Source organism: Bufo bufo, chromosome 3 (assembly GCF_905171765.1).
Source record: "Bufo bufo chromosome 3, aBufBuf1.1, whole genome shotgun sequence".
Lineage (NCBI taxonomy): Eukaryota > Metazoa > Chordata > Amphibia > Anura > Bufonidae > Bufo > Bufo bufo.
The window spans coordinates 569,750,046-569,763,584 of NC_053391.1; the positions used below are offsets into that span (position 1 = coordinate 569,750,046).

Below are 13,539 nucleotides of genomic sequence, written 5' to 3' on the forward strand. Positions count from 1 at the left end.
ACTTTGTTAACCCTTTAGGTGTTCCACAATAATTAATGGAAAATGAAGATGAAATTTCCAAATTTCACTTTTTTGGCAGATTTTACATTTGAAATTTTATCAATTTTTTCCAGTAACAAAGCAAGGATTAACAGCCAAACAAAACTCAATATTTATTACCCTGATTCTGCGTTTTACAGAAACACCCCACATGTGGTCGTAAACTGCTGTATGCCCACACGGCAGGGCGCAGAAGGAAAGGAACGCCATATGGTTTTTGGAAGGCAGATTTAGCTGAACTGGTTTTTAGATGCCATGTCCAATTTGAAGCCCACCGATGCACCCCTACAGTAGAAACTCAAAAAAGTGACCACATTTTGGAAACTACGAGATAAGGTGCCAGTTTTATTGGTACTATTTTGGGGTACATATGATTTTTAATTGCTCTATATTAAGTTTTTTGTGAGGCAAGGTAACCAAAAAATGGATGTTTTAGCACCATTTTTATTTTTATTTTTAACAACATTCATCTGACAGGTTAGATCATGCTCTATTTTTATAGAGCAGGTTGTTACGGACGTAATGATATCAAATATGTCTACTTTCTATTTTTGTATGTTTCAGTTTTACATAATAAAGCATTTTTGAAAACAATTATGTTTTTGTATCTCCATTTTCTGAACGCCCTATTTTTTTTATTTTTCTGCTGATCGTCTTGTGCAGGGGCTCGTTTTTTGCAGGAAGAGTTGACGTTTTAATTGGTACCATTTTTGAGTACATTTGATTTTTTGATCATTCATTATTACACTTTATGGGGCAAGGTGACCAAAAAATTGGTTGTTTTGGCACAGTTTTTATTAATTTTTACAGCGTTTACCTGAGGGATTAGGTCATATGACTTTTTTATAGAGAAGATCGTTACGGACGTTGCAATACCTAATATGTCTACTTTTTCTTATTTATTTAAGTTTTACACAATAATAGCATTTTTGAAACCGAAATAATGATGTTTTAGTGAATTCATAGTCTTAGAGTCATAGTTTTATTATTTTTTGGCTTAGGTAAGGTCTCATTTTTTGTGGAATGAGGTTACGGTTTGATTGGTACTATTTCGGGGGTATATGCCTTTTTGATCGCTTGGTATTACAATTTTTGTGATGTAAGGTGACAAAAATGGCTTTTTTTTACACTGTTTTTATTTTAAAAAATTACGGTGTTCATCTGAGGGGTTAGGTCATGCGATATTTTTATAGAGCAGGTTGCTACGGATGTGGCGATACCTAATATATGTACTTTTTTTATTTATTTCACTTTAACACAATAATTGCAATTTTGAAACAAAAAAATGTTTTAGTGTCTCCATGATCTGAGAGCTAGAGTTTTTTTTTTTTTTTGGGCGATTGTCTTAGGTAGGGGCTCATGTTTTGCGGGATGAGGTGATAGTTTTATTGATACCATTTTGTGGGACATACACCTTTTTGATTGCTTGGTATTGCACTTTTTGTGATGTAAGTTGACAAAAATGTCTTTTTTTTTTTTACACCGTTTTTATTTTATTTTTTTATGGTGTTTATCGGACAGGGTGGATCATGTGATATATTTATAGAGCCGGTCATTACAGACGCGGCAATATCTAATATATCTTTTTTCTGTTTTTTATTATAAAATAAGGGGCGTTTTTTTTCTTTTTGTACTTTTGTCTTTTATTAAAAACACTTTTTTTTTTTTTTTTTTTCTCTACTTTATTTCTGATGTTCACTTTTGGGGGTCTGATCCCCTCTGCAATGCATTACAATACAGCTGTATTGTAATGCATTGCCTGTTAGTGTACTACAGTGAGGTAAGGTCTAGTGTACTACAGTAAGTAGTACACTAACAGGTTGCCTAGGAGACCCAGCCTGAGGCTGAATCTCCTGGGCACCCGTAGAAGGCAGGTCCTGTTGCCGTGCAAGGCATTGGGTAGCCTCTGCATGGCATTAGGCTGCCTTCTGAGACATTGAGTCCCCGCCACAGCAGCGCGGAGACTCGATACGCTCCCTCACCCGACACAAACCCTTTCTATGTCGCGGTAAGCGCAGACTGCCGGGCCCCTGCAGTGATCGGGCGCGCACCGTTCTGGTGCCCGCCCGTTCACCATGACATACTATTACATTGCGGGAACGCAGTGGCTTCCATGACGTAACAGTACCTCATGTGTCGGGAAGAGGTTAAATTGCATTGAACCACAATCATTTCTTTAGTCTCCCCACCCAATGCTGATATTTCAAAATATTTTTTTATTTTATTGTAAAGACATGAGTTTCGAAACCTTTGAGTATCTGATTCTGTACATTCTGTATTTATATTATACTGTATTGTGCTCTCCTGACATCTTGATTTTCGTAAATACTTGTATTCTCCATGAGATTACAATTCTGAAGCATCTGCAACGGGTGGGCCCCAGGGTGATCGGGTCCCAGTGTTTAGGAATTCAGAGTGGGGATGTGGTCCTAATAGTTTTTGTCACGGGGCTCTTACCTGGATACTCTCGCTCCCCAGGTTTAGGCTCTGTAGCAACAAAGGAGTTGTAGTTGGTGGAATAAGTATAGCCCAGAAGCTTAAGGGTTTTACTTGAGCAACCTTGCAATAAACTGGTGTCATCCAAATTATATTTGAAGTTTCTCTTGGCTCCAGCAGGCTAAGGGTAAACTGGCAGGTGAACATGAAGACTTTGCTTCCTCTCTCTCTGCTTCCTGGGGCTCCTGGAACAGTGGAGGGAAAACACTTCCTCACTACGCCTTGTCTGGTCTCCTTCAGTCTACCTCCAACTTTCAACTCACAACTCACCACAGCTTCCTGCAACCCCTCCCTTGGTGGTAAGCAGGAATAGCCCACTTCTGCCCAAAAGGGGGAAGAATGGGCAGCACGGTGGCTCAGTGGTTAGCACTAGTGCCTTGCAGCACTGGGGTCCTAGGTTCGAATCCAACCAAGGACAACATCTGCATGGAGTTTGTATGTTCTCCCCGTGTTTGCATAGGTTTTCTCTAGTTTCCTCCCCCACTCCAAAGACATACTGATAGGCAACTTAGATTGTGAGCCCCATTGGGGACAGTTGGTTGCTAATGTCTGTAAAGCACTGTGGAATATAGTAGTGCTATATAAGTGCATAAAAAATTATAAGAATGGAATGGTAAGTTCCATTCTGACTAAAGATCTCAGATTACATGTAATAACAGTTGCATAATACATTATTAAGGCACAGATGACATTCTTTGCTAACCATTAGAGGCATTAGCCAGGTGTAGGAACTGTATGAATAAATGAGACAACTGGGTGTTACTATTCCTCTTTGTCAATGGAGTGTTTCATACTCTGACACTGTCCAATCAGTGCTAACACAAGCCTGCATTGCAGAGTATGTATCAGCTTCTTGGAACGTATTGCTATGTAAACTGCTTGCCTGTGCAGTGAGCCGCATAGGAGTAGTTGTCCTTGTGGTGGCAGTCCCCTGGGCCGTGCAATTTTTTCTTCCCTGGTTTTGGGTGTTAGGTGGGGTGCCCTTAGGGTAGATGAGCTTTGAGGTGGAAGGCAGGCTCCATGAACGATGTAACAGCAATCCAGGTGTTAGTGCATGCAATGAAAAGACCGGGTTTTATACAACAAGTCCACTGTACTTTACTGAGGCATATCAATAGATGGTTCATACAGGCATTGTACACATTAAGCACAGTCTTTACAGTTGATATATGCCATTCCCAAGGCTGTGCATGGGGGCTGGTTTCTCTTTCTTCATCAGACTGTACAATCTCTCCTTTCCTGGATTAAAGGGTACAAATGACCTCTCTACTCTCAATATATGGTGTCTCTGCAGAATCTTCAGTGCAATACACTCTCTACACAGAGGGTCCTGAAGCTAATTGCTCCCATCAGCATGCAGAGAAGTCTGTAGCAACAATATAAATGTGTCACCTTTCTCTGACAAATGCTCTACACTTTCCCTTATGTGTATACTCTGTACAATCTAGCAGTCCTTTCCCTCAAGGGCTGGCCTCTTGCTGCACACACATCCACAGCTCACACTAGACTGAATGACTTCCTCCTAGAGAGAAAGGGGTGGTGCCAGCCCTACCTAGCAACAGTAGCTAGGAACCTCCTGCTCTCTCGATATACAGCCTTTGGGACTTACAGTACATGGAATACAGTGACAGTAACATTTGCAGTGGGACACTGCACCTGAAATACAGAAATGTATAAGGACTTCGAGGATATTATGTCAGAGCCACTAGTGGTAGCTGGTAGACTTCTTCCAGGGTCACCATTTTCAAGGGCAGCTACCAAAAGTTTTCCAAGTATAGTCCTGAAAACAGTGCATATTTTACTCTGTTTATGGATAAAGTTAGGTGCTTGATATTTTTGTTGAACTGTTATTTTTCCGTTTATTTTTATTAATTTTTTTACCCCTCAGAAGAACATAAAAAGAACAGGATCCTGTGCATCAGCTATGCGCATTTGGCATCTGCTTGAGCCATTTCTGTTAGAGATCTATATGTATATTTTATTTCTTATGGATAAAAAAGTACTGCATGCAGGACTATTTTTTCAGTCTAAAAAAACGGATTTCAGACAGAAATGCTCAAACGCATGCCAAATGTACATAACATGCACAGGATCCATTTTCTTACAAGATGCTGCTTTTTTTTCTGTTCTTCTGACGGATCAGAAGAACGGAAAAATAATGCTGATTTGAACTCTCCCTAAGGACTCATGCACACGACTATGCCGTTCTTTGTGGTCCGCAAATTGCAGATCCGTAATTTGTGTAACGCGACACCCATAATAGAAATGCCTATTTTATTTTATTTTTTTCGCAAAATGGACAACAATTGGACATGTTCTATTTTTTTTTGGGTGGGGGGCCCACAGAACGGAGCAACGGATGTGAACAGTACACGGAGTGCTTTCCGCATGCTTTGCGGCCCCATTGAAGTGAATGGGTCCGCAACTGAGCTGCAAAAACTGCGACTCAGATGCAGACCCAAACAACGTTCGTGTGGATGAGCCCTAACTTGTAGGAATTTTTCTACAGCTGTTTTAATAAAAGAACATACATTAAAGGGGTTGTGTCACTTCAGCAATTAATTAATACAAGGCACTTACTAATGTATTGTGATTCTCCATATTGTGTCCTTTGCTGGCTATATTAATTTTTCCGACGCATTATACTATGCTTGTTTCCAAGGGTTATGACCACCCTGCAATCCAGCAGCGATGGACGTGCATGCACACTATCGGAAAACATGTCGGCCTCTCTGGTGGCCAGGACTTTGGGAGCACACATAGGATGGTGCTTTTTCCTATAGTGTGCAAACACGTCCACCTCTGCTGGATTACAGGGTGGTCGTAACCATGGAAATGAGCAGTGTATAATGTGAGGAAAAAATTTATCCGGCCAGCAAAGGAAGCAATATGGACAATCACAATACATTAGTAAGTTCCTTGCATTAACTTTCTCTACATGATAAATGCCATTTACAGAAGTACCACAACCCCTTTAAAGCTACATTCACACAGTGAAAAAATGTCTATTAAAAACAGCAAAATGGTCCATTTTTAACAGACTTGTAAAAACAGTCCTCTTCATATTTATGGGGGCTGTCAGTTTGTTAAAACATGTCCTATTTTTTGACGGCCGTTATTCAGGGGCAGTGTGAATAACCCCATAGACTACAATTGTTCTTAAAGAGGACCTTTCATGGTTTTGTATTAATTGAGATAAATACCTGCCTGATTTTTTAAAATATCGCTCCTGTGCCCCACTGTGCCCTCCGTAGTATTCCCGCTCAGTATGCTAATACTGAGCATCGGTACAGGGAGGAGGAGACGCCAGGGTTTCTCAATGGGCGTCTCCTCCCTGGCTGTGCCGCGATCCAATCACAGCGGAGAGTGTCACAGCCAGGGAGAAAAAAAACTCACCTTCTCCCTGGCTGTGACACTCTTAACTGTGATTGGATCTCGTCACAGCCAGAGAGAAGGAGACGCCCATTGAGAAACCCTGGTGTCTCCTCCTTCCTGTACCGATGCTCAGTATTCGCATACTGAGCGGGAAAACTGTGGGGGGGGGGGCACAGCGGGGCGCAGGAGTGATATTTTAAAAAATCAGGCAGGGTGGCAGCATCAGTGGGGGGGTACCCCCACAAGTAAAAGTATTTATCACAATTAATACAAAACCATGAAAGGTCCTCTTTTAAATGGTTGTGTGAATGTAACCACACAAAACCAAATAATAATTAATATGGTAATCAGCGTTTCATAACAAAAAATCATACCTGGCATTGCATTGTTGTTTTATTTTTGACTTGGTTTGGCTTTTGAGATATTCACCAGTTTATCAACTTTTCCCTACATTATGGTACTATGTGAGGTTTTACAAATTCATTCAGAGATGTAAGGTTCTTGGAGCTTTGGGAGTCATCAGCACAGTGTCTGTTAAAAGAGTTGTCCAGCCTTTTGGCCGTTTTAAAATAGCTCTAGCAGTGCATTGTACCTAGTGAAAAAAATCATACCCCCCGATTCCTTCCAACTCCAATTCCAGCTTCCTGGCACTGTTCTCCGAGCTTCCAGTCCCCAGTAAATTTCTTGACTGTTCCACGTGCGCCACCGTAGCCAAAGATTATCCTCAGTGGTGATTTGTCCGCAGGCAGCACATGACCCAGCAATTATATGCCTCCCAGGGACACATCACTGCTGAGGCCAGTCATTGGTTGCAGTGGCACGTGTGGCCCTGTCCTCAAGTTTACAGGCCCAGGAACAGAAGATCATGGAATAGAGCCAGGGAGGTGGAATGGAGTAGGGGGTGAGCAAGTGAGTATAATTTTTTTCCCTAGGCACGGCATGCTACTGGGGCTAGTTAAAAGGTGAAAAGACCATTAGCACAAGCTGATGAATGGGTGAATGTTCCTATCTTGGTTGATTTCATCTTTCATGAGCAGATTAAAATTATTGTTGGTCAACAGCGCATAGACCTGTGTAAACAGGGATGTGGTGTCAACAATAATGAAACTGCATGAGCAAACAATCGCATAAACAACAGTTTAGTCGTTGAGAGATACTCATCACTGAGAGAAAAGGCCAGTGTAAACGGGACCATAGAGATAATAGTGGAAATCCCAAGATTGGCCCCCCATAGAGTTTTAGCAAAACCAATTACATGTTATACAGTATATCAGAATTGTTGGCGGAACATCTTAAAGGTAAAAAAATAAAATAAACAGATTGGAATCGATATTACCTTAATGAAGTTTACCATTCAATGTCACACTATATACTGAGCATATTCTTATATATGTTTATGCCACAACATGTGCTGGTTTGGGTAATGATCGACACATCAGATAATCAGATAAGACAGTAGGTAAGTAAGACACAGGCAGGTAATAAAGTTTGGTGTCCAGGCCAACGGAATATCTTGTCCATGGGTGAACAGCAGTCAGGGCATGCTCCATGCAGTCTGTGACTAGGTTGAGTTTAGGGCTGCCCGCGCCAGTTAGAGAAGTCAACCCCTGGGCACCTGTATAAATAAGAAAAAATATATAGAAATCAACATAATCTACATGTTATTGATGGAAATATATTTATTAGCTGTTAGACTTTCACTTTAAGAGCTTAAAGGGACACTGACAGGCCCGATAAACATATTTGGTTATTCCTATGCAGTCATAGGTCTATTAAAGTGTATTACAATCAGATAAGAGTACCCCCTGTCCGCATTTTAAACCATGTAAAAACAACTTTATAATCATCTGTCAATCACCTTCCTTTATGCCCAAGGGGCGGTTTTTCACATCTCTTTATGCTCAAGGGGCGTTTTTACTCCTACCTTCGTGCCCAGCCGCGCCTCAACTGTCGCTTCCTAGCGCCGCCCAGCTCATTATTATTCACTGGCTTGGCGGCTTTTACAGTCCCCGATTCTCCCGAGCCGACGCAGGCGCAGCAGGAGACGCTGGCATTGAATAAGGGACGCAGGCGCACTGCGAGTGAGGGTGCCGGGCAAGCTATCCGGCGCACGCGCAGAAGGCACAAGTGAGTTCAATGCCAGGGTCTCCTGCTGCATTGAACTCACTTGTACCTTCTGCGCGTGCGCCGGATAACTTGCCCGGCACCCTCACTCACAGTGCGCCTGCGTCCCTTATTCAATGCCAGCGTCTCCTGCTGCGCCTGCGTCGGCTCGGGAGAATCGGGGACTGTAAAAGCCGCCAAGCCAGTGAATAATAATGAGCTGGGCGGCGCTAGGAAGCGACAGTTGAGGCGCGGCTGGGCACGAAGGTAGGAGTAAAAACGCCCCTTGGGCATAAAGAGATGTGAAAAACCGCCCCTTGGGCATAAAGGAAGGTGATTGACAGATGATTATAAAGTTGTTTTTATATGGTTTAAAATGCGGACAGGGGGTACTCTTATCTGATTGTAATACACTTTAATAGACCTATGACTGCATAGGAATAACTAAATATGTTTATCGGGCCTTTAAGATAGAATAGCTTTCCCTTAAAGAAGAACATGTTGACTTACATTGATAATAGTACTGTTGTCCAAAATAATCTTTCATTTGTGTAGGAAGATTTGACCACATGCGCTCTAGATTCTTCAAGTGAGGTTCTGCTGTCCCCATTTCTGTTTTAAAGCCACCCGGTTCAATTATAGAAACTTTCACTCCAAAGTCTCGAAGCTCCCTTCTGCATAGAAAACAGAATATATAGTGTTAACAGGAGTCATTGTTGGGGGGCTCAAATTTTCATTAAAGGGGTTGTGAAAGAATGGTTTTGGCATACCTTCATCTTGGCCGGACCTGTAAAGGGAAGATGACTTACTAGCTTCCCAGTGCTGGCTCCCTGCTCCTTCTCCTCCAGACCCGTGATGCTCCTCCGGGCTCCCTCAATGTCAACAATGCGACAGCGCTAACAAATAGTCACATGATGCAAGGGAATATGGTCTCCACCTCGGCCAGTAATTAGCTGCGGCAATGTCAAATCGAATGTTGACATTGAGGGAGCCCGGTGGAGCATGGCAGGCCTGGAGGAGCAGGAGCAGGGAGCCGGCAGCTGGAAGCAGGCGAATCATCTTTCCTTTACAGGTCTAGCCGTTCTCGCACAACCCCTTTAAGATGAGGAAAATATTCAAGTGATCCTTGTGGATTGTTAGGATAATTTCTTATCAGAGAATGACCTTTAAATAATGTTTTTATGTTAATCATTGTTTTTTTTTTTTCAAGTTTTCCCATCTTATTATCCAAATGAAAAAATAATCCTGAAATCTTGCAGTTTTCACACTGAACATTGAGGTCACATTAGGCTGACACTTCCTGTTCTGTACATCTGACTTCTCAATAGTCATCTTATTATCATCACAGGCAGGTAACATTTATGCTATTAAGCTAGATGCAAATATAACAAAATTTCCCTGCACACTGACCTTGTATGACATATGGTCACTATACAAATAAATAAGCATATTAACATTTTTTTTATAAATTATATAGTTTTGTATACAGATATTTATCAGTGTTATGTACAGTATTTTTCACTTTATAAAATGCACTTTTTTCTCCTTAAAGTGGGGGGAAAAGTCAGCTTGTCTTATAAAGCGAATATGCCAAAATCATGCTGGTCGGCACATTGCAGGAGCTTTAATAAGTGAGCTGACCACCTAAAAGGAATAAGCGTGAGGAGGGCAGCGGAAGTAAGGCACTCTGTAGTGTGGGGTGGGCAGCAGCAGTGTAGCATTTAGCAAAGCTGAATGCCGCCATCCTGCATGTCCTTACTAGTGATGAGCGGCAGGGGCAATATTTGAATTTGCGATATTTCTCGAATATTTGGGTGAATATTCGTCATAAATTAGCAAATTCGAGAATTCGCCATCTTTTTTTGATTGCGAAAATCAGCAATGTAATATGCGCGCATTGCGAGCGCAATACAGGCGTGGGTCACTTTTGCTACATTTTTCAAGCTGCTAGAAGTTTCCTGAGACTGCAAAAAATAGTTGGCACGGCAGAACATTACAATAGCTTTATATGCAATTAATGATGCACATATTTTGGTGCAATACGTGCAACTTCACATTTTAGCAGGTCTGACTACATATCAGTGGCGTGCCTAGGGGGGGCAGGGGACGGTCTGTCGCAGGTACCAGCCCTCAGGGGAGTGCCAGAAGCAATAAGCGCTTCCATCAATACAATTCATTGTTGGAGCGCTGACACCCACATACTGCGTCGGGGCATGGGAGCGAATAGTTCCCTGCTCGCCGCTGATCACCGCCATAGGCTTCAGGCCTAGTAGGCCTGAGGCCTATGCGTTAATGAAATCCCGTTGCATCGCGCCTGTGCCGGGACGCAGCAGCATAGTGAAGTGTGCGCGCCTTCCTCTGCGAGCAAGCACCTGGACATAGGTGAGTATTTAGCTTTTATTTTTATTTTATTTCTTTCTTATTTTGCCAACTTTGGGGGACACAGGAGGAAAAATATTATGGTGGGATATGGTGTGGGGGCAAATTATTATGGGAGGGATTACTATGTGGGGGCAATAATTATGGGAGGGATTACTATGTGGGGAGAAAATTACTATATGATGCAATGTGGGGGAAACTACAGTGTGGGGGAAACTATTGTGTGGGGGCAGTGTGGGGGAAATTACTGTGGGGGGTAGTGTGGGGGACTACTGTGTGGGGGCAGTGTGGGGGACACTGCTGCGTGGGGGAAATTACTGTATGGGGCAGTGTGGGGGAAATTACTGTATGGGGCAGTGTGGGGGAAATTACTGTTGAGGGTAGTGTGGGAGAAACTACTGTATGGGGGTAGTGTGGGGGGAATTACTGTGTTGGGGAAAATACTATGTGGGGGCAGTGTGGGAGAAATTACTGTAGAGGCAGTGTAGGAGAAATTACTGTGTTGGGGCAGTGTGGGGGCAATTACTGTGTGGGGGCAGTGTGGAAAAAATTACTGTGTGTGGGAAATTACTGTGTGGAGGCAGTGTGGGAGAAATTACTGTTGAGGGTAGTGTGGGAGAAACTACTGTATGGGGGTAGTGTGAGGGGAATTACTGTGTTGGGGAAAATACTATGTGGGGGCAGTGTGGGAGAAATTACTGTAGAGGCAGTGTAGGAGAAATTACTGTGTTGGGGCAATTACTGTGTAGGGGCAGTGTGGGGGAAATTACTGTGTGGGGGCAGTGTGGGGAACACTACTGTGTGGGGGCAGTGTGGAGGAAATTACTGTATGGGGGAAATTACTATATGGGGGCAGTGTGGGGGAAATTTCTGTGTGGGGGAAATTTCTGTGTGGGGGAAATTACTGTATGGGGGAAATTACTGTATGGGGCAGTGTGTGGGAAATTACTGTATTGGGCAGTGTGGGGGAAATTACTGTATGGGGGTAGTGTGGGAGAAACTACTGTATGGGGGTAGTGTGGGGGGAATTACTGTGTTGGGGAAAATACTATGTGGGGGCAGTGTGGGAGAAATTACTGTAGAGGCAGTGTAGGAGAAATTACTGTGTTGGGGAAATTACTGTGTAGGGGCAGTGTAGGGGAAATTACTGTGTGGGGGCAGTGTGGGGAACACTACTGTGTGGGGGCAGTGTGGAGGAAATTACTGTATGGGGGAAATTACTATATGGGGGCAGTGTGGGGGAAATTTCTGTGTGGGGGAAATTTCTGTGTGGGGGAAATTTCTGTGTGGGGGAAATTTCTGTGTGGGGGAAATTACTGTATGGGGGAAATTACTGTATGGGGCAGTGTGTGTGAAATTACTGTATTGGGCAGTGTGGGGGAAATTACTGTATGGGGGTAGTGTGGGAGAAACTACTGTATGGGGTAGTGTGGGGGGAATTACTGTGTTGGGGAAAATACTATGTGGGGGCAGTGTGGGAGAAATTACTGTAGAGGCAGTGTAGGAGAAATTACTGTGTTGGGGCAATTACTGTGTAGGGGCAGTGTGGGGGAAATTACTGTGTGGGGGCAGTGTGGAGGAAATTACTGTATGGGGGAAATTACTATATGGGGGCAGTGTGGGGGAAATTTCTGTGTGGGGGAAATTTCTGTGTGGGGGAAATTTCTGTGTGGGGGAAATTTCTGTATGGGGCAGTGTGTGGGAAATTACTGTATTGGGCAGTGTGGGGGAAATTACTGTATGGGGGTAGTGTGGGAGAAACTACTGTATGGGGGTAGTGTGGGGGGAATTACTGTGTTGGGGAAAATACTATGTGGGGGCAGTGTGGGAGAAATTACTGTAGAGGCAGTGTAGGAGAAATTACTGTGTTGGGGCAGTGTGGGGGCAATTACTGTGTGGGGGCAGTGTGGGAAAAATTACTGTGTGTGGGAAATTACTGTGTGGAGGCAGTGTGGGAGAAATTACTGTTGAGGGTAGTGTGGGAGAAACTACTGTATAGGGGTAGTGTGGGGGGAATTACTGTGTTGGGGAAAATACTATGTGGGGGCAGTGTGGGAGAAATTACTGTAGAGGCAGTGTAGGAGAAATTACTGTGTTGGGGCAGTGTGGGGGCAATTACTGTGTGGGGGCAGTGTGGAAAAAATTACTGTGTGTGGGAAATTACTGTGTGGAGGCAGAGTGGGAGAAATTACTGTTGAGGGTAGTGTGGGAGAAACTACTGTATGGGGGTAGTGTGAGGGGAATTACTGTGTTGGGGAAAATACTATGTGGGGGCAGTGTGGGAGAAATTACTGTAGAGGCAGTGTAGGAGAAATTACTGTGTTGGGGCAGTGTGGGGGAAATTACTGTGTGGGGGCAGTGTGGGGGAAATTACTGTGTGGGGGCAGTGTGGAGGAAATTACTGTATGGGGGAAATTACTATATGGGGGCAGTGTGGGGGAAATTTCTGTATGGGGGAAATTACTGTATGGGGCAGTGTGTGGGAAATTACTGTGTGGGGGAAATTACTGTTTGGGGCAGTGTGGGGGAAATTACTGTGTGAGGGAAATTACTGTATGGGGCAGTTTGGGGGAAATTACTGTGGGGGACATCACTGTGGGGGCAGTGTGGGGAAAACTACTGTATGGGGGCAGTGTGGGGAAAATTACTGTATGGGGAAATTACTGTTTGGGGGCAGTGTGAGGGAAATTACTGTTTGGGGGAAATTACTGTATGGGGCAGTTTGGGGGACATTACTGTGGGGGGCAGTGTGGGAGAAACTACTGTATGGGGGTAGTGTGGGGGGAATTACTGTGTTGGGGAAAATACTATGTGGGGGCAGTGTGGGAGAAATTACTGTAGAGGCAGTGTAGGAGAAATTACTGTGTTGGGGCAGTGTGGGGGCAATTACTGTGTGGGAAAAATTACTGTGTGTGGGAAATTACTGTGTGGAGGCAGTGTGGGAGAAATTACTGTTGAGGGTAGTGTGGGAGAAACTACTGTATAGGGGTAGTGTGGGGGGAATTACTGTGTTGGGGAAAATACTATGTGGGGGCAGTGTGGGAGAAATTACTGTAGAGGCAGTGTAGGAGAAATTACTGTGTTGGGGCAGTGTGGGGGCAATTACTGTGTGGGGGCAGTGTGGAAAAAATTACTGTGTGTGGGAAA

At 43.6% G+C, this 13,539-nt stretch overlaps 1 protein-coding gene across 1 annotated transcript in view; it reads right to left on the reverse strand.

The window, feature by feature from the left end:
* Window positions 1–7,236: 7,236 nt before the first annotated feature.
* LOC120996037 (retinol dehydrogenase 7-like) overlaps window positions 7,237–13,539 on the reverse strand; it is a 52,443-nt gene continuing 46,140 nt past the window's right edge. The window contains exons 4-5 of the mRNA XM_040425699.1: window positions 8,524–8,687; window positions 7,237–7,525 (exon numbers count right to left, since the gene is read on the reverse strand). Of these exons, the coding sequence (XP_040281633.1) occupies window positions 7,305–7,525; window positions 8,524–8,687 (385 nt within the window). The 3' untranslated portion in view covers window positions 7,237–7,304. The remainder of the gene's footprint in view (window positions 7,526–8,523; window positions 8,688–13,539) is intronic.